The sequence below is a fragment of the Vicugna pacos genome, chromosome 25 (assembly GCF_048564905.1).
Source record: "Vicugna pacos chromosome 25, VicPac4, whole genome shotgun sequence".
Taxonomy (NCBI): Eukaryota; Metazoa; Chordata; class Mammalia; order Artiodactyla; family Camelidae; genus Vicugna; species Vicugna pacos.
This window is the reverse complement of record NC_133011.1, coordinates 32,667,114-32,687,486: the sequence shown is the minus strand read 5'-3', so window position 1 is coordinate 32,687,486 and position 20,373 is coordinate 32,667,114. Positions and strand designations below refer to the sequence as shown.

At 47.3% G+C, this 20,373-nt stretch overlaps 1 protein-coding gene across 1 annotated transcript in view; it reads left to right on the top strand.

Annotated features, from left to right (window-relative positions):
* Window positions 1-9,379: 9,379 nt before the first annotated feature.
* The window catches only part of KCNQ3 (potassium voltage-gated channel subfamily Q member 3), a 240,102-nt gene continuing 229,108 nt past the window's right edge, over window positions 9,380-20,373 (top strand). Inside the window, exon 1 of the mRNA XM_072949396.1 lies at window positions 9,380-9,771. Coding sequence (XP_072805497.1) covers window positions 9,380-9,771 — 392 coding nt within the window. The remainder of the gene's footprint in view (window positions 9,772-20,373) is intronic.

Genomic DNA, 20,373 nt, shown 5'->3' with positions numbered 1-20,373 from the left:
TTACCATTTATGAATTGCTCCCTCTTGTGTTCGGTGCTGTGCACTACGCTTTACATAAGCTCCATGGCTTGACGTCACCTGCCTGATCCCCATCCACACAGGGGTTCGCAAACCCTGAACGGGACTTCCACTCACATTGACTGTTTGATGTGGCCTCAGAAAATTTACAAATTGACACCCATTGAAAAGGGAGTCTTAAGCCAAGATTTTTTAAAAGTGTCAGTTCTTCCTTTGAGGAAGAAAGGTAAAGTATTCTTTTCATTTTTTTCCAATCCATCTGTAGTATCAAAAGAACAGTCAAGACACAATTAGGTTCTAAATAATGCAATGTCGTACGTGTGCTAGATTATCTGGGCTTTCAATGGTCTTCTTAGGAAGCTTTTATTATGGATATAATATGTCATATAAAATATGGGAATAATTATAATAATGGATAATGGATCAGACAGCAATAAGAATATGGCCCCCAAACCATCTGCAGTACAACAATAAGTCGTCTGGGTCTCTGTATTTAGCTGTGAGCCTCGCCACAACCACACGAGGTAGACCTTAATGACAACTCCGTTTTCCTGACAAGGAAACCGAGCACGAGAGAACTTTCGTAGCTTCCCCAAGTCCATGTAGCCACAAACTGCCAAGGTTGGGAATGAAGCTTAGGTCTTCAAACCCTAAAACCTGTGCTATCACTGCCCTCCTATGAAACACGCACATTTTAGCACTGGTGTTATATTCACATCACTTGGGGAAAACATTCTCTCAACACATAGGAGAACTTTCCAATTATGGGTCCTCATCGTCTGAGATTTGAAGAAAAATCTGGGTTTGAATCTTTGCTCAGCCATTGTGCTCTGACTTTGGGCAACCCCCAGCATTTGTGTGCAACCTACTTCAGTGGGCGGTTGTGGCAACTAAATGAGGTAGGTAAGGAGAGGGGCTTAGTACACGGCCTCCCTACAGAACATGTACTGAGTGGCCAGTGTATCGGTTATTCAACAATAGGGTTCCTTGGAAGGCAACTTGCTGAAGATGCTCAAGGAGAAACCAAAGGACTTGACTATAGATTGAGCTGGATTAACACATTTTAATTTTTATTTGTATTAAGATTTTTTTCTTTCAGTTTTATTGAGCTATAATTGATACACAGCACTGTGTAGGTTTTATCATGATTTGACTTGCATACATCATGAAATGATCATCACAACAAGTTTAGTGAACATTCATCATCTCCTATGGATACAAAATTTAAAAAATAGAAACAAATTTTTCCTCATGATGAGAACTCTAAGGATTTACTCGCTTAACATCTTTCATATATAACGTGCAGCAGTGTTACTTATATTTATCGTGTTGTACATTAAATTCCTAGTCATTTTTTAAAAATTGAAATACAGTTGATTTACACTGTTGTGTTAGTTTCAGGTGTTCAGCAAGGTGATTCAGTTCTATATGTATATACATATACACATATATATCCTTTTCCAGATGCTTCTCCATTATAGGTTATTACAAGATATTGAATATATGACCTGGATTAACCTTTTATAGGCTAGGTACATGACCCTTTAGTGGAATGTGACATCATTGTAGGGGGTTCATGTTATGAGCTGAATTGTGTCTCCCCCAAAATTCATATGTTGGCACTCTAACCTCCGGTACCTCAGTTGTGACTATGTTGGGAGACAGGGCCTGTAAGGAGGCAACTAAGTTAAAATGAAGCTGTTAGGATGGGCCCCAATCCAGTATGGCTGGTGTCTTTATAAGAAGGGGAAATGTGGACATACAAAGAGACCCCAGGAGTGGGCACACACAGAGAAGAGACCATGTGAAGACACAGAAGGAAGCCAGCTCACCTGCAAGCCATGGCGAGCGGCACCAGAAGGAACCAGCCCTGCCAACAACTTGCTCTTGGACTTCCGGCTTCCAGGACTGCGAAAAAAGTAATTTCTGTTCTTCAAGCCAGCCAGCCTGAGGCATTCTGTTTGACAGTGCCGGCAGACTAATACAGCTTGCAATCAGTGTTTTCGTCACTACGAAGTATCAGGAGGTGTTGTCCTAGCGCCGACAGCACAGCAAACTAGCGCTGTCTGAGGAACCACTCGTCTCAGTTGGTGATGTGTGTGTCTTACTATGTGGACTGGGTTGTGATATAAATGTGGGTCACTGTCACCAGAGGTGGGAAAACGCTAGACTTGACACCCAAAACTTTTCTCCTAGTTCAGACATCAATGTAATTGCTACTATTATAATCCATATGTTAATATTCATAGTATATCATTAATAGGTATTAATTGCCTCTAAATTCCAAAGGTTTACAAAGGTTGATTCCCTTACCTCTGAAACATCCCTTCGAGATAATTATTATTCTTATTTTACAGATGAGGCTGAGGCTGGTTATTTAACATGTCCAGGGTCAAACTCGGAGCATTATTCGGAGAAAGGATTCCTGCTCAGAGCAGCCTGTCTCAAAAGCCTGAGTTCTCCCTATTCAGCATCCTTGGGCAGCTACCCATAATCCTCCATCCAGTTACTTAGCACCCAAGCATCAGCTTCCCCCTGCAAAGCATTCAGTGATGGAAATTAGGAAGACCTTGGATTTAACAGGCTCTGCACATGTGACAGGCTAAGGGTACAATGGACCCTTTATGATAGCAGGAAGAGCAGGGACTGCTGCTCCAGCTGGCATGGAGCCTTTCTCCCTGTCAACAAAGGTAAATGGAGCATCGGGATATCTGTGGGGGCAGGTAATGAGGCACAAAGGTCTGCTCCATCAGGGCTAGAAGGAGGTGAGAAAATGGAGCTCCTTGTCTGAAGACGCTGTGAATAGCATCTCTGACCAAAGTACTCAGCTCTCCTGCACGAACAGGCTCTGGTTCAGATGCTCCTGAACGCAGGTACATGGGCTCGTTAGCAGGGAAATGGCAGCAGCTAATTGGAATATGTAAATGGCATGGGCAAATAGGGTATTTTAACAATCAAGACCTGAAGAGAAAGAGCTTAATTTGGTGGAAAGAAAGGAACAGACTGCCTGGGGAGCCAATTACTGGAGCCAGAGGAGGGCTGCTCAGCTTAGCAGGGAACCCACAGTCAGGAGGGAAGGAGGCTGTGACATTGGGTGGGTCTGCTTCTGCTTCTACAGTGCCAAGTGACCGGCAATCCAGCCTGCCTTTTTCCAGACACCAACTCTTGAGAACTCTTTTTCCTACGTACCTTCTGCAGACATCCCCTTTCCTCTCCAAGATCTGCCATCACTTTCCTCCTGGACCTCAAAATCTCTCAGATGGGCTCCACCAACAGCCTTGTAACTGCTCATAGAATGAATTCCTCCCACTCCAACCTCTCTTCCACAGAGTCGTCAGAAAGCCCTTTCTGCAACCACCTGGGATCACGTTGTGCTTAGAGCATCTTGTGGTCCCCAAGTCTGTAAGCCTGGTACCTTGTCAAGCCTGCCCCACATGGCCTCTGCTGCATTTGTGTTTGCCTCCAGCCATCTGGACCTCTTGCTCTGGAAGCTCCATGCTATGCCTTGACTCCGAGCCTTTGCATTTGTTGAGCCCTCCACATGGCACAGAATTCTCAGCAAGTAATACAACTTAGTGGGTCAAAGTTTAGACTCTACGTAATCTGAGCTTGAATCCTGGGATGGTCACTTTTTGCCATGTGACCTGGAGCATGGTACCTAACCTCTCTAAGAGTCATTTCATCACGGTTAATAGAGACCAATAACCAGTGTGCCTCTCTTATGACTTTGCTGCTAGGACTAAATGAGATAAGCTACATAAAGTGCTTAGCCCAGTGCCAGGCATATAGTAAGCACTCAATAAATGTAAGAAATGATAATGATGACAATAAGCATTTGTTATGACTCAAGTCACTGAAATGCATGATGCTACAGAGACCAGTACATTTCTTTGTGTTGTTTCTCTCATCTTTTCAACTAAATATGGAATTCATTAGTCAATTTTCTCTTCTTTTTTTTTCCTGTTTTCGCTAGAGAGAAAGCAATGCATGAAACAGGCACTCAATAAATGCTTACTGGAAAAATTAATGAATGAATTCCTAAGATGGATAAATGGACTATTTTACCCAATATAACTATTTAAAAGAAAAAGCAAAAGTGACATGAAGAAAGACGCAAAGTAAAAGGCAGGAAAAAGAAACACTTTTTCCAACTGAGAACAACCAAATCTAAGCCTTTAATTATTGCCATCTGGAGTGAAGGTGAGTGCCACATGGCTTGGAGCTCAGTCATCCCTCATCACGCCTGACTCGGGCTGCCTTCCACAGTCACATGTCCAGACACCTTCGAGTAACAGGCACAGCACATCGCAGGCTGGGAAGCTCTGGTCAGCATGGATCCTGAATGGTGCTCAGATCATTTAGGATGAAGAAACAGGCTGGAAACGAGTTCAGCAACTAGCCCAAGGTCACTAAGCTCAAAGTCGCAGAGTCAGGACTGGAATTTGTGTTGGGGTCTAAATTCCTTACTTTAAGCTGCTCTCATCCCTCTGGGGGTCAGGTGGAAGGGTTATCATCTGATTCATTCCTGGGAAGGTTTGTCACTTGCGAGGGAGCCCTAAAGTAGAGTGGTCCAAAATTTAGGAAAAGGAAGGCAAGCAAAGCCGTGGAGGAAGGGAAGAAAGCAGCAAATTTGAGGGTTTGCTGTAGTTGGGTTTTCAAGAACAAAAAATACATATGGGGGGCATGGAAGCCTTCCTTCCCAAACATACTGCCTTTTGGCCTGGGTTTTTACAAGACCCCAGATCAGAGCTTGTCCTGTCTCCTCCAAAAATAGCAAAGGGTGTCTCCTTAGTTGCAAAGACTTGTCTCACTGGCTCCTCCTAGAGGTAGATTTATAACCAAGCTTTGTGGGGATACATGATCTGACCAGAAGTAGTGTTATGTCGAATTCTATGACAGTGATTAAGATATTCTTCGGTCTGTGGACGGTGATGCTGCTGGAAGCACTGTGGGCGGCGGAGGCATTCTGTATCCAGGAGCTGTGTCTGTTCTGGTGAGGTCACGTCTCCCTCACCCCCGACAGGAAGGTCCAACATAATCATCCTGCCACCAGGTAGCTGGCTGGACCCCCGGGGAAGCGCCATACTGGGGGCTCAGCTTTGGTCTCGCTGTTTGTGGGTCAGGCACACGCAGTAGTGTTGCCAGTAGTTGCCACCAGAATATGAACAGAGGGTACTTCTGGGCAACAAGATGACAAATTATTAGTGTTGCCTTTTTGCTGATTTATATTTCATAATTTCTCTACAACTAGATGCATTTCTTGTGCAACAAATAATAAAAGTAAAGTTAAACATAATCTAAAACCATTATTTAATGTGTTTTGGGAGCAGAGTGAGAGGGTAGGCAGGGCCCCCACTCGCCTGTTCCCATGAACCTGAGATAATGCCCTGCTCATTTGATGACAGTAACAGTAACCATCACTGGAGCATTGTCATCTCCCTGCAAGCATGTGTCTGTTTGTCTTGCTACTACATGCCTACAGCCCTAGGAAGGAGGATTTACAGAGGCAGAAACTGAGGCTCAGAGAAGGTCCCTTGGTCTCTCTCTTATTCATTCCCAGCAAGGCTCCTTACCTGCAAAAGAGAGAGAGTTCATCAGCCCGGACAGTGAGATGAAGACAAGGAAAATTGAGAACAAAAGCAAAAGAACAGACGAGGGATATGAGGTGGAAAATTTGAGGACTAGGAACTGATTGGGTTTCCCAGGTTGCATGTTGAAGTTGTGCAGAGCTGGGATGCAAAGCCAGGGAGGAGTGCCCTGTTATCTGCACTATGGCCCCCTTTCTGACCACTGAGGATCCTCCGTCACTGAACTCTGTCTTGGTACCAACACCAAACTGCTAGCTGAGGCTATTGGGATTTTAGGCTTCAAAGAAGATTCCTTCCAATGGGATATAGGATGTTTGATTTCCATTAGCTGGACTCTGTGCTATAAGGTGTTGAGATTACACAGTCCCCCAGATGGCACTCAGAACCCACCCCATTTTTTGTGACATTTCCAAACTCCCTATCTGAAAAACACTCTCCATTGGATTATAAAGGCACTGAAGCAAATCAATTTCCAAACTCCCTGGCAGTTTCCCTACCGTTGGATTTAACTGGGTTAGAGTTATGAATTCGATATTGACTTTGCCTCATCTTTTACAGGGGAGCATGAAGAAAGCCCCTGCACTTGAACTTAAAACACTAATCTTTGACAGTCTGAGGCGTTCAGCAAAAAAGCCTCCTCATATGCCTGAGGTCCAAAATGTCATTTTGAAAATCTGAACTTTTGATTAATTTCACAATCACGAATCCTTATGTTTTCTTTCTATGTGGTCCTTGATGAGTGTCCTTTTATTTATTTATTGAGGCTTTTTAAGTACTGTCAGAATGTTTTTGCCACTATGTTACTGACATTGCAAGAGCACTAAGATCTCCTAAGATTAAAGACTTTCACAACAATAAAAGACAAAAGCAAAAATCTCAAACACCAACATATAGCAAATGCTTCATCAGCCACCAGGCATTGTTCTGGGGTCTCGGCATTCTGCGTTCACTTACTCATCGCTTTCATGCTGCCAGTAAGTACTGAGAGCTTACTATATAGCAAGCGTTGTTCTACGCTTCAGGGATAGGAAGCTGAGACCCTGCACTTGCTTACAAAGAGAGTGAACAAAATGCAAATCAGATCATTTTAGGCAGTGATAAATGGAATGAGTGAAAACAGGAAGGGACTGAGGGGGAAGGGTAACTTTAGAAAAGACGCTCCAATATGAAGGGCAGAATTGTTCTAGGTAGTTTGGATTGGACAGGGACAGAACGTGTACGCATGTGTAGGGGCTGGGGGATTGACAAATGTTGGAGAGTGGGCTTCAGGTGCCCAGCTCTCACCGGGAGCCTTCCTCTTCCAGGTGATTCCCTTTCTCCACAGCTTCTCTCATTCCCAGAGTTTGCTCTGACTGGTTACTCACAAGTTCCAACTCATTGCTGAGCATTAATCTGTTCGTAAACATTTACGGAGGTCCTACTGTGCAGGGAGTCACGTTTCCATATGCCAGTTCATGTAATCTTCACCAAACCTGTCCCGAGCCCACTGACAAGGAATAATTTTTCTCCATTGGGTTTTCATGACTTCTTTTATATTAAGTTCTCACATTGGAGTCACTTTCTGGGCAAACTATTCTGTTGCATCAAGCAGTTAATTTTTGTTCCAATGCAACACCATTTTAAGGATTTCAGCCTTGTATTATGGTTTAACTCCCTTCCTGAAACGCCACTCTTCTTGGTTCCCAGATTTTTGAGATTCTCCCCTCTGACAGTCAATCACATAGGTCTTCCTCCTCCTTCTTCACCCCATAAGCTCCCAATTTCTTCTCTCCTCCCCTCCCCCACTCTTCCTTCCCTCCTCCAGCATCTCTCCCTTTCCCCATCCCCTCTCTCCTCCAGTTCCCCTCGCCCTTCTCTCTCTTTCACTCTCCTTGGCCAACTCCTCCAGGCAAATCCAGAGCCACATTCAACACGCAGACCTTCTGATCACTCCTTGCGAAGACACCAGGGGTAGATCCTTGGCTTGGCCGACTTCACAGCCTCTCCCCTCCATCCAAGCCAGCAGACAAGAGGGAGAGAGTGAAAAGTAAAGTAGGCGCCAAGTACCGCGGGGCAGCTGGATGAAGGGTTTCTCCAAAGGTGGTGGCGACGACAGAAGTACGGGCGGGGGTGAGGAGATGGGGGAGGACGTGAGGGGTGAAGTTCGGCTCAAAGGCCAACACCCTCACTGTCTTCTGCCAGGCGCACCCCCCTGCCCCTCGCCTGACCGAGGCCTCGCCTTCGTCTCCTCTCCCCTGAGCTCAGTTAGCACAAACCGCATCTCACCTTTGCGGTTCTGCTGCCTGACAGGCTCTTCTGGAAGTTTACCTCGTTTTTCTAGCTTACCATTTAAATCTCACCTCAAGATGTCACCTCCTCAAGGAGGCCTTCCAGGACCGGCCAGGATTCCCCGCTTCTAGTACAGCACGCTGTTTTCTTTCCTCATTGAATTACCAGTCTTGGAAATTTATACTGTTCGTCTTTCTGTTAGCGCTTTCCACCTTGCCAGAATGCCAGCTCTCTGAGCGCAGGGACCCTATGCCCTGTTCATAGAACGTCATCTCTCACGTGGGTTTAGTCATTGGTTGAACTCATGAACAGAAACTCAGGCAAGAGAGGGAATGATTTGCCTAGAGCACAGGTTAGGAGGGCAGCCAATTCCCCGTGTCCTGTTTCTTCAGCTTCTCTGCTCACCCTAGCTGGTGGAGATGCTATACAAGAGCCAGGGAGGCGAGGGCCGAATTATCTAACCACCAGGGGCCGAAACCCTGAACCGCAGGAAACAGGGAGCCACGAGCTTTGCTATCACCCCCTAAGCGAGCCGATGGCTTCGCGGTGCGCTCGGCCTTGGCCAACCCTGCAACTTGGATTTTACTTCCTAAGCGGAGAAGGCGGGCTGGGAGGTGACAAGAAAACGTAAAGATGCAGGGGCCAGGAGAACGCAGAAAAAGAGACAAACGCCCCAGTCCCTTCCTCTTTCCTCTTCTCCCTCCGAGCGGCTCGCGGGGAAAGCCCTAACGCCCACGGGAGCACGGAGAGCACGCAGAGCCCAGCTCGGCGGCCGCAGCGCGCACGGCCGCTCCGCGGCGCGGGCGGCGGCCCTGGCGATCCCCGGGCTGCGGGGCGCGCAGGGACGGGGGGCGGCGGGGAGGGGCGAGGCGCCGCCCGGGCCTCCCGCCGCGACGGGGCGGGACAATGGGGCCCCACCCCGGCGAAGGAAGGAGGGAGGGAGGCCGCGTGCGCTCGGCCCGCGGCGCGCTCTCTCGCTCGCTCGCTCGCTGCTGCCGTGGCGAGGCTGAGGCTGGAGCGGGCGGGGAGGGGCGCGGGTGGGAGCGCGGAGGAGGGAGGAGGCGGCGGCGGCGGCGGCGCGTGTGGCGGGCGGGAGGGCGGCTGGCACCCGGCTTGTAAATAAACTGCGATGCTGTCTCGGGCTCGCCGGCCCGGGTGCCGCCGCCGCCGCCGCCGCCCCGGAGCGCCGGTGCCAGGCTCCCGCCGCCGCGCGCCCTAGCGCCTCCGCGCCAGCCTCGCGCGCCCTCGCCCGCTCCCCGCAGCCCCCGGCCGGCGCTCCTCGGGGTCCCGCGGCTGAACTGCGTGGGATGTGACCTCTGCCCCCTGCCCCCCGGGGCCCCGCCTTTGCCTGCTTTGGGGGTGGGGGGTGGGGAGGGGCGCGCGGATCATGGCATTGGAGTTCCCGGGCTTGCAGCCGCCGCCGCCGCCTCGTCCACGCACCAGGAGCGCCCCTTCTTCCCGGAGCAGCAGCGGAGAAGGCGAAGCGGCCGGCGGGGGCGAGGCAGATGGGGCTCAAGGCGCGCAAGGCGGCGGGGGCGGCCGGCGGCGGCGGCGGCGGCGACGGGGGCGGCGGCGGCGACGGGGCCGCTAACCCGGCCGGAGGGGACGCGGCGGCGGCCGGCGACGAGGAGCGGAAAGTGGGGCTGGCGCCAGGCGACGTGGAGCAAGTCACCTTGGCGCTCGGGGCCGGAGCTGACAAAGACGGGACCCTGCTGTTGGAGGGCGGCGGCCGCGACGAGGGGCTGCGGAGGACCCCGCAGGGCATCGGGCTCCTGGCCAAGACCCCCCTCAGCCGCCCAGTCAAGAGGAACAACGCCAAGTACCGGCGCGTCCAAACTTTGATCTACGACGCCCTCGAGAGACCGCGGGGCTGGGCGCTGCTCTACCACGCGCTCGTGTGAGTACCGGGCCGCTCGGGGCGCCCCTTGGAGGCGGCGCGTGGTGGGGTTCGGGGTGGGAGCTGAGGATGTCTCTGGGGCTTCAAAGTACAGGGGCGCGCGTCCTCTGAATTGAAGACGAGTCTGCCCTCTGCTGTGTCTGGCTGTGTGTCTGTGAACCCCTCCCTGGGTGTTGGACACCAGGGCTTAAAAGATCCGAGCGTGGCTTCTCAGTTGATTTGGAGATTGGATTGACATGTTTGTGTGCGTGCGGGTGCGCATTTATGGCAGCTTCTCCGGTTGTTAGTACTCAAGCTTAAAAGAATTACGTGGTTTTTCCAATTAATGAGGAGGTTGAACGGGATAAAGCGGATCCTCCCATGCGCACTGTGTTTCTGCTTGGGGTGGGTCCCTTCTCTTGCATCGCTGCTGAGTTTAGATGATACATCCTGGAGTTGGGGATGGGAGTGGTACACTGCCCATAGCAGGGTGTGCATGTGTGTGCGCGCGCGCGGATGAGTGCGGGTGTCCATTGCTTGCTTGTGCTGCCCTTCTTTGGGCTCCATTCTGATATGGGAAGAAACGTGGTTTGCTCTCATTGGAGACTTGGACTGATCAAAATGAATGTTTGGGGGTTCTTTTTAGGGAACTTAATGAGAAAGGGATAGAGGGAGATTGATTATGAATCCTGGGCTGCAAGCCCAGACTGACGGAATAGGGGCTTAACAGTGCCAGTAGGTGAGGACTGGGGTTTGTTTCGGCCAAAATAGCCTCATAACTTGGTCTTAATGTCCCCTCAACCTCAACTGCTTCCCCTTCTCTAGCTTTGGCTGGGCACTCCCAGGCACCCTTCCCTTAGAAACAGTCTCCTTCTTGACAGGATGTAAATGCGTGGCTAGAAGAAAGATGGTATTCCCTTCTGCACCTGACACTCTCTACAGAAAATCCTGCTGTGTCTGGGGAGAGGGAGAGAGTGGCAGGGGTGGCTCCTCTCCCAGGAGGGGAGGTGGGGGCTGGCAGGGTACTTCCAGGTGCCCCTCGCCTCCTGTTTGTGGCTTAGTCATCCTGATGGCTGCTTCTTAGGAGGCTGTACCATCACCAGGGTTTTAGCAGGGAATTGGCCAGGACCTTGACCCCTCTTGTGCGTTTAGCAGTGGATATTCCTCTCTGTCCTTCTCCGGATGACCCATGGCTGATGTGGTGGGAAAGAGTTCAGGGAGCCCTGGTGTTACACTACCTGCCAATCTTCCTTGGCTGGAAAGGCTTTTCCAGATCTGGCCACCAGGTGGGGGCATCTGCACAGAACCTCAGGCTTGGCAACAGGTTTCATCAGAGGTTACTGAAGCCTGGAAAGCATGCCTGCCGGAAACTAAGGAACGAGTAGGAGGGAGCATGGGTTTTGGGTGGTCCACCCTTTGGCATCCATGTCTGCGTGTATTTGCAGGTGTTGGTGGCTGGAGAGAAAGGTTATCCATTGTTACTCTTCCATTTGCTTTCTTCAGGTGGTGAAAAGGGATTAAAATATATTCATCTCTGACTCTAGCACTGTATTTAGGTAAACTGAACTGAATACTGGAATATGTGGTAATAAAAAAGCATACAGATCATTTGCATGCCCACAAACATACACAGCCTCTCATGTCCTTTTGCACGTAAATGGTGTTCAGTACCTATTGGCTGACTTCCGAACCTGAGGTCCCACTGGAATTTATGGGCTCCCTCTTTCTTCCCCTCCTACCTTTCCCAGCCAGGGCTCCAGCCCAGCCTTGCCCAGTCTGGGGAAGGGATAGCTTAAGGCCTCAATTTTATCCTTCTCTAGAATTATTCCATCACCCAGTACCAGGTTTGGGAATGCCAAACCTATAATCTCAGTTTCCCAGAGAGCATCCAGGAAAATGTAAAACTGTGGAAGAAGGAAGAATTGAATACTTAGCCAGGCACTTTCCCACAGGCAAACCATTTAGTTCATTTAATTCTCATTGTGGTTCTATGATGTGGGAATTGTTCCCTACATTTGATCAGTGAGGATATGAAAACTAAAACAGATAGAACCACTTGTCCAGGATCACGTGGCTCAGTTTCTGGAGCTCACGTGTGAATGCCTTGGGTCACCTCTATTTCTGAGCCTGGATTCCAGTTCTGACCCTCTGCCAACAACCGGGGACTCTGGGTATTTCACTAGGCATCCCTGGGTGCCCCTTCCCCACGGTAACAGAGGGCTCTTAGTCCTGCCTCTGCCTCCTCTTCCTAGCTCACTTGGCATTGATGTTATGTACTGCAGAATTTCCTTCTTCTGAAAGACTGAATGGTATTCCGTTTTCTTTATCCATTCATCTGTTGATGGACATTTTCCATATCTTGGCTAATGTGAATAGTATTCTTGTGAACACAGAACACGGAAGGGCTACTATCTCTTTGAGATCCTGATTATAATATTTTGGGGGGAATATTCAGAAGTGGAATTGCTGGATCACATGGTAGTTCTATTTTTAATTTTTGAGGAACCTCCATACTGTTTTCCAGCTGCACCATTTTGCATCTGTACCAACAGTGTGCAAGGCTTGCAATTTCTCCATATCCTCACCAACACCTGTTGTCTCTTGTGGTTTTTGTTTGTTTTTGTTTTGATAATAGCTATTCTGACAGGTGTGAGATGATTTGTATTATATCATTCTTTCTTCAGTGGTGAAAATATAGTCTTTGGAGTCAGACCTGAGTTTCATCCACTCTGCTATTTCCCTGCTGTGTGACCTGGGGTAATTTCCCCAACGTTCCTGGATTTTAGTTTCTTTATTTCAGATATGGCTGTAATAATGCCTACGCCTGGGTTATTGTAAAATTTAATTGAGGTGATGATATTAAACACCTAAACCTTGCATTGTGTTGGTTTGCAACTTCAGGAGTTCCCCAGGTGAAATCTGAAAGTGGTCCACAATACATGGAGGGCAAGGAGAGATTGAAGACAGAGGCAGATCACTCCAGATTAATAGGTGGCAGATTTAAGAAGCAGAGAACTTCTATATGAGGCTTGTCTTGGGCAGCAAGACAAGTAGATGTCAGGCCCTTGTCCACCATCATCTTAAAAGTTTATAGAGAGAACTTAACAGGGTTCAGTAACGTACATTATCAGGATGGTCTCAACAACGCATACGTATTCAAGGCTGTGTCTTTGAAAATGTCTCCCACTGTGGGATCAGTGGGCGAGTCCGTTTCCGGCATTGGAGGGATGAGAAGCCAGTGCACGGGTCAACCGTGGTCACGTCCTCTCCTTTACCTCCTGCAACACATTGTAGATTTCAGTAAATATTGTTTCTCTTTTGCTTCCCCTCTCAATCATACTCCATCTGCCTTCTTGCACCCCTCATAGAATCCATGCCCCTTCTCCTTTCTAATAATCTTACTTGATTTTTCATTTTATGAACTCTCTGTCTTCTTACTGGCTCTCTTTTTTAATGACATTTTCAGACCTCTCAAGCAGAATGAAATCAAGTAAAGGGCTGGCAGCAACAGCCCACAATGTCAGATCTCTCAGCAGTAAGGATGCTCTGTGCCGGGAATGGCAATGACCACGGGTGCCACTTTGTCACTTTCTAGGAAATGTGCTCACATTGAATGGCCATCCATGTTGGAAGGGAGGGTGCCCAGTGTCTCTCTTTTAGAAATGAGTAACAGATACTGAGAAGTTACATGATCTGCCCAGGCTCTTGAAGCTACTTCAGTGATGGAACTGGAATCACACGCGAGTCCTCCAACCAGTAGGTGGTGCTCTTGTCACCTTGTCACAGTTGTCCTCTACGGAAAACAAGGCACAAGAAGAGTAAAAGAGAGAGATGAACACTCATTCGGGGAAGTTCCCAGGGAAGACCATTGCTGCTGGTCTGCAGACCACACTTTGAGTAATGTGGCTTCTCTGACTTTGATATACATGTGACTCACCCAGGCAAGAAGGCACTGTAGGAGAAATCTGGCAGACTCCACCCTAACCAGAGCCACCAAACTTGCGTATAAGGAGGCAGACCGACCCTCCCCTCCTCCTGAATGATTCAGTGGAAGTGTACAACACACCTGCAGTCGTGCCTAAAGCGACCTGAATCTAATCATGAAGAGAAAGTCAGAGTCAGATTGTGGGCCATCCTCCAAAATATCCAGCATGGTCTCTTCCAAAGGGTCTGTGTCGTAAAAACAAAGATGAAGATAAGTGTTTAAGTTAAAGGAAGCTAAAGATCCGTGACAGCCAAATGCAACGCTTGAGAATCCAAAAGCGGGACTACATCAGACTTCTGTATCACAAAAAAGTGATCAACCAAATGAAAAGGCCACTGTGGAAGGGGAGAAAATACTTGCAACCACGTATTTGATAGGGAGCTAATATCCAAAATACATAAAGAATTCATACAACTCAACAGCAAGAAAGCAGATAGTCTGATTTAAAAATGGCCAAAGGCTCCGTGTGGACATTTTTCCGGGAAGACATACAAATGGCCAACAAGTGCGTGGAAAGGTGCTCGGTGTCACTAGCCACCAGGGAAATACAAATCAGAACCACGTGAGATGTCACCTCACACCTGCCAGAATGGCATTATCAGAAAGACAAGAAATAACAAGTGTTGGTGAGACTGTGGAGAAAAGGGACCCCTTATGTACTGTTGGTGGGCATGGAAACTGGTGCAGCCACTATGGAAAAACAATATGAAGGTTACTCTCAAAATCGAAACTAGAGCTACCATATGATCCAGCAGCCCCACTTCTGGGCGTATGTCCAAAGGAGATGCAGTCAGTATCTCGAAGAGCTGTTTGCACTCCCGTGTTCATTGCAGTAGTATTTACAATAGACAAGATATGGAAACACCTGAGTATCTATGAATGGATAAATGAATAAAGAAAATGTGGTGCATACCCCAAGTGGAATACTTTCCGGCCATAAGAAAGAAGGAAGTCATGCTATTTGCAACAACATGGATGAGCCTTGAAGGCATTATGCTAAGAGAAGTAAGTCAGAAACAGACAAATACTGTATTATCTCACTTACATGTGGAACCTAAAAATACTGAACTCAGGAACAGAGATCAGATTGGTGATTGCCAGAGGTCGGGGGGTGGGGGGTACGGGAAATGGGTGAAGATGGTCAGAGGGTACAAAGTTCCAGTTATAAGATGAATAGGTTCTGGGGATGTGAAGTACAGCATGGTGACTATAGTTAAAAATAACTCCGTTGTGTAACTGAAAGTTTCTAAAAGAGTAGATTCTAAAAATTCTCACCAAAAAGAAAAAAAAAAAGTCAACCACATGAGGTGTTGGATGTGTTGATGAACCTTCCGTGGTTATCATTTCATAATCTATGTATATTAAATCATCACTTCGTGCACCTTAAACTTATACAATGTCATGTGTCAATTGTATGTCAGTAAAACTGGAGAAAACACGAACAAGCCAATGCAATTCATGATTCTTGACTGGACCCTGAACTGAAAAAAATAAATAACAATAAAGGATAATATTATAGGGACAGTTAAGAAAATTTGAACATGGACTCCGTATTAGATGACATTATTATATCCAGATTTAATTTCTGGTGTATGATTATTGCATTGTGGTTACGCAGGTGAAAGTTCTATTTTTTAAGAGATACGTGCTGTACTATTTAGTGGTGAAGTGTCATGAAATCTGCAGCTTACTTTCAAATGCTTCGGCACACAGGCTAAGTGTGTATATGTGCGTATGTGTACACAGTATACACAGAGGAAGAGAGAGAAGGAAGCAAAGGTGGCAAAAATATTAACAGCAGGAATGTCCAGGGGAGGAGTACGTATGTGTGGATTATGTTACTCTTCCAATTTAAAAAAAATAATAAAAAATTAAAAATACTTCAAAGACCAAACACAGACCACACAGAGCACATGCATGAACACAGACGAAGGCCTCACCCCAGAAATTGATACCCTAGCTCTTTGGGGTCCCAGGCAGCATCCTTAGGTGATTCCAACATGAAACCAGGCTGAGAACCATTGGCTGAACTGAACAGGCTTTCTTAGATTCACGGATTTCCTACAGACAGTCCCTCAGGGCTCCTCTCCGCCTTGGGCTTTGTCCAGGTGATGACGGACATGCACTAGAAAGGTGCAGCTGAGCACGCTAAGCTCATTCATTTCAGGGCCACACATACGGACTCCAGTGCCAAGCTTTGTGCCAGGCCATTGAGGGAGGTGAACTGTAATTCCTTCCCCATGGAGAGAGAGACTGGAAACCACGACCTTTCAACAGTCTAGCAAATGTGGTAATAGAATGCAGATGAGGGAGCCAGGGCTGCAGAAAGGGGAAGACACTGTTAGGTCTCCTGTACTGGGAGAGGCTTTTCCAAAGGAGGTGTAAGCAGGCAGGGAGAAGGTGAAGGACTCTGCTGATTGTCCGATGTCGACTCGTCTCCCCTCCTACTTGGAGAACAGAAGGCTCCCTTCAATGGAACTGAAGACTAAATCACTATTTTTGCATGATTTGGAAGCTCCCCCTTTCAAAGCTGTATTCATTAAAAAAGATCCCATTCATGTTTAAAAGGTTCATAAGTCAAGTGTGACCCTGCAGTATTTTCTGAAGAATCAAGGTTCTGCTCTCTTTCTCTCCCTCTCTCTCTTTTTCTTTCTGTTTTTTTTTTTTTTTGCCTGGGTTTTGAAGTTTTGACAGAATGAAAACAAGATTTGTGACATTATTTAACAACAGAGCAGTGGGCAGAGAAGCAAGGGAAAGGTCTTCAAAAGTGGACTGAATAAAAACCCTTTTTAGACACTGCTCTGTGGTTCTCGGGCGGGGTCCCCGAGACAGCCGTGGGTTTGTTGGAAATGTACTGGATGAGCTGTTTGAAGAGCTGCATTAACTGTGTGATTTGACCACCTCCCTTATGCCACTGTCTGCAGATGCTCACTGTGTAGGATCCGTGCAAGGATCTCACGGGGCAGTGCGTGCAGGAGCACTTTGGAAGCTACAGAGGGCGGGGCATTTTGAGGTAGCATCTTCTGAAAGCTGTGGGAGGAGCAAACAGATCCCACCGTTGGGTTTTGGGTTTGAGCATTTTCCCACGTACAGATTAGCCACGTTTCTGTCTGGCTTGCATCACCTGATCATCACTGCATATTTTAATCGGGAACCCACTAGCATTACAATTTAGCACCGATGTGTACAGAGATGCTGGCTGCCCTAAGATGATCACCTTTTTGGGGAATGAAAAGAAAAAGATTTGTTTCCAAGGAGACTGCAGTCAGTACTGAGGTTCCAGGCCATCCCTAGTTTGCAGGTGTCCTAGGATGCAAATCAAACCCCATCCCAGTTGTACCCCTGTTGGATGGAGCTTTTTATTCTGCCACAGAAGGGATAGAGGAGTTTGCCTGAAATGTTTTCTTGAGAGAACAAATTGGGTTATAACTTGGGAAGAAGATTGTTTCTTGCATGTAGTTTACGAAGAATAGGAGTAAATACACAGTTGGCTCATGGGGCGTCCTGTCCATGGGCGCCTCCTGAGATGGGCTTCTCTCCCTGCTGAAGACCACAGGGCTGGGATCGCCTTTTCCTCCTCTCCATCCTCTCTTCCTTACAAGACGTAAAATTGTCCGGATCCCGCAAGAGCATGACAGTCAAGTTGGGGCATATAAAACCAGCATATCAATAATAACCAACATTTTTATATCATCTCTCAGTGTATCATATCCCTTCTTGGGCAACCCTACCAGGACACTTGCTTGAGAAGAATTAGTAACAGTGGCTGTTATAGCAGGTCCCTTCTTACAGATTCGTCAAATCTGGCTTTCCTAAGTCAGTGTTGTATATGAGGAACAAGCAGCCTGTACGTAGAGTTTCTTTGCCATCAGATTCTTTGTAAACCTGCCATAGCAGTACAAGTTCATCTCCATCTTGATAGGTGTCTCTTGGCGGAGGGGATGGGGTGAAATATTACCCAACATGACTTAAAAATACTGAGCCAGGGGCCCGTGCTCATCCAGTCCAGGTCATCTGCGCTAATGGGAAATCACTCAACACTGTCACACTATGTTATCTCCACAATCCTGTCCGTTCCTAAAAGGCCAGCTTCTGCTCAGTGTCATCGCATGTTTATCAGTTTTGGATGCTTCTGCGTCTAGTGCGGTCAGTCCGGAGATGGAAACATTACGATTCAGCAAGTCTAATCAAACTAATCAGCGGATATTACTTAACAGCAGTTTATGGGATTTATGAACCTAGAGAACAGGCACTTGGCACATTACAAAAATCAGAGGTTATCAGAACTGTAGAGAAGAGGAAACTGAGGTTCGGGGTGGTGAGAAACTTGCCTAAAGTTACTCTGCTGACGGAGGGAGGGCTTGAACTCAGACCTTCTTCCCAGGCTGGCCTCCATTCAGCCACATCGCTGTCCCTGGTGGTCCTCCAAGGGCTACGTACCAGTGGGGTGGGCGGTCTGCCCTAAGGTGTGATTTCTTTGGGTATCACTGTCTTGGGATCTAGATCAAACGAATAGAAGAAAAAGTAAAACCAAGTGCAGGGTGATCAGACGTTCATCCATAGGCTCCAGATGGTCTCTTGCAAGAAGCATTTCTATTCCTGTTGAAATTACCAGTGCCCAGGTCCCCTTTTCTCCACCCCTACCCCCCAAAGCCAGCCCTCTACCAAGAGTCATAGAAAATACTCTCTGATCTTCCTTGAGCCCGACATTGGGTTGGGGCTTCAGAAGCCATCATATTAATGATAGCTCAAGTTTTTACCCACTTGAGTTGTTGCCATGTCACCTGTGGGGCAGCACCATCATCTAGTCCGTTCGTGGAAACCTGATCTATTTTCAATAAACAGCAGTCACTGACATTCATAGAGTTATTTCCCACTTTGGGCTGAACACACTTGATGGCTTTTCTAGGGTACAGCTGAGAGCCTGGCCCCAGGAGACCGAAGTTCTCACCCTGAGCCCTGCTGGGCTAGCAAGTCATTGCACTTCGCATAGCTCCAGTGTCTCATCTGATCAATGGCCCTAATAGTCCCTGCCTTACATGCTGCTGAAAAGATTAAACGAGTGAATTCATGGATGTGCTCAGCAGAGGCTAACGCTACATCTTAGTCTGTGTCCCTCCAGAAGCTCCCTGCGGCCCGCCCGGCGCTCAGTGCAAGCGGTTTATTGAACACAGGGCTGTGCAATCTTGTTTCCATTATGTCCCTTTTGAGGACTCTTTTTAGACTTTTTTCCCCCCTGATTGCCCCCACCCCTGATATTTTAATGTCACAGATATGCTGTGTATCTCTTTATGTACTGTATGTGTGTCTAGGCTTGAGATATAAAAACAGTAACATTTTTTCCCCCAACCCCACCCTCCAAGAACCAGTTGTGCCCACATGGAGGCAATGCCATCTCTATTGAGAATGCATGATTTAGGAGGTGATGCCAAGAAAAATTGGAAAAATAAGTAAAATTGGAGAAAAGAAGGAAATAAAATAGGAAAGAGGAAGCAGACTGTAAGGATGCATGGATCCTCAAGGAGGTTTCCGCGGAGGGCAGTTAAGGCTGGTCCTCCTGGGGGACCCTGGAAAGCAGTGCAGAACAGTGCAGAAGTATCCTCAGATTCTAGCCATCATTAGCTCAGGGCTGATCCTGGGGGTGTTACCCCTTAGGTAAAAATGGGGCCGTATTCCAAAGCTATTCGTTTGCAGAAGGCCAGCTTTGGCAGGTGCTGGGAGTAGGTACTGAGGAGGGATGGGGGAGGGGCGCTGACAGCCACCTCTCTACATTGTCTGGTTTTTTTTTTAAGTGGTACTCATTTCATGTATTTATTTATGTATTTATTTTTTTGGAGGGGGGAGGTAATTATGTTTATTTATTTGTGTATTTATTTATTTATTTGTTTATTTTTTTAAATGGAGGTATTGGGGATTGAACCCAGGACCCTGTACATGCTAAGCATGTGCTCTCCCGCTGAGCTATACCTCCCCCTACCTCCGTCTAGTTCTGTTTTTTTTTTAAGTTTTTAAAATTTTTATTTTTTTTGGTAGGGGGAGGTAATTAGGTTTATTTGTTTGTTCTCGGAGGAGGTACTGGAGATTGAACCCAGGCCCTCGTGCATGCTAAGCATGCGCTCTACCACTTGAGCTATACCCTCCCCACATCTAGTTCTTAAGTGAAGAAAATATTTGAACTTGAGGTTCACAAATGTTTCTGTGTTTTTGTTTCTTTTCTCAGTGGTTCTTAAGTAAAGGAAGTCTTGTGGCCTAAGGGTCATGGTACTTCTGTAGTGTTTCTTCCCCCTCATTAATTTTTCATTTAAGAAAGTCATTCAGGGAAAAAAGGTGAATTTAAAGTGTTTGTAAATATGTTGATTCAGTGCCTGGTATCTAGTGGTAGTGAAGCTTTTTGAGCTCTTACTCTGAGCAGGATTGTAGAGTTCTCCAAAGCACCACGAATCCAGGCCGTGGTCTGCATCACCCTGTGGGGAGAGGAGCCGTATCCGTGTTGAAATTATGGTGTGTTCGCATGTTAGTAATTCTCACCGAATAAAACAGGGGAGTTGTTTTAAATAAGCGTGAAGAACTTTAGTCCTGCTGACACTATAATTCTGAGTGGTACTTTCAAAGAATGAAGACTCTTACTAATTTATAAT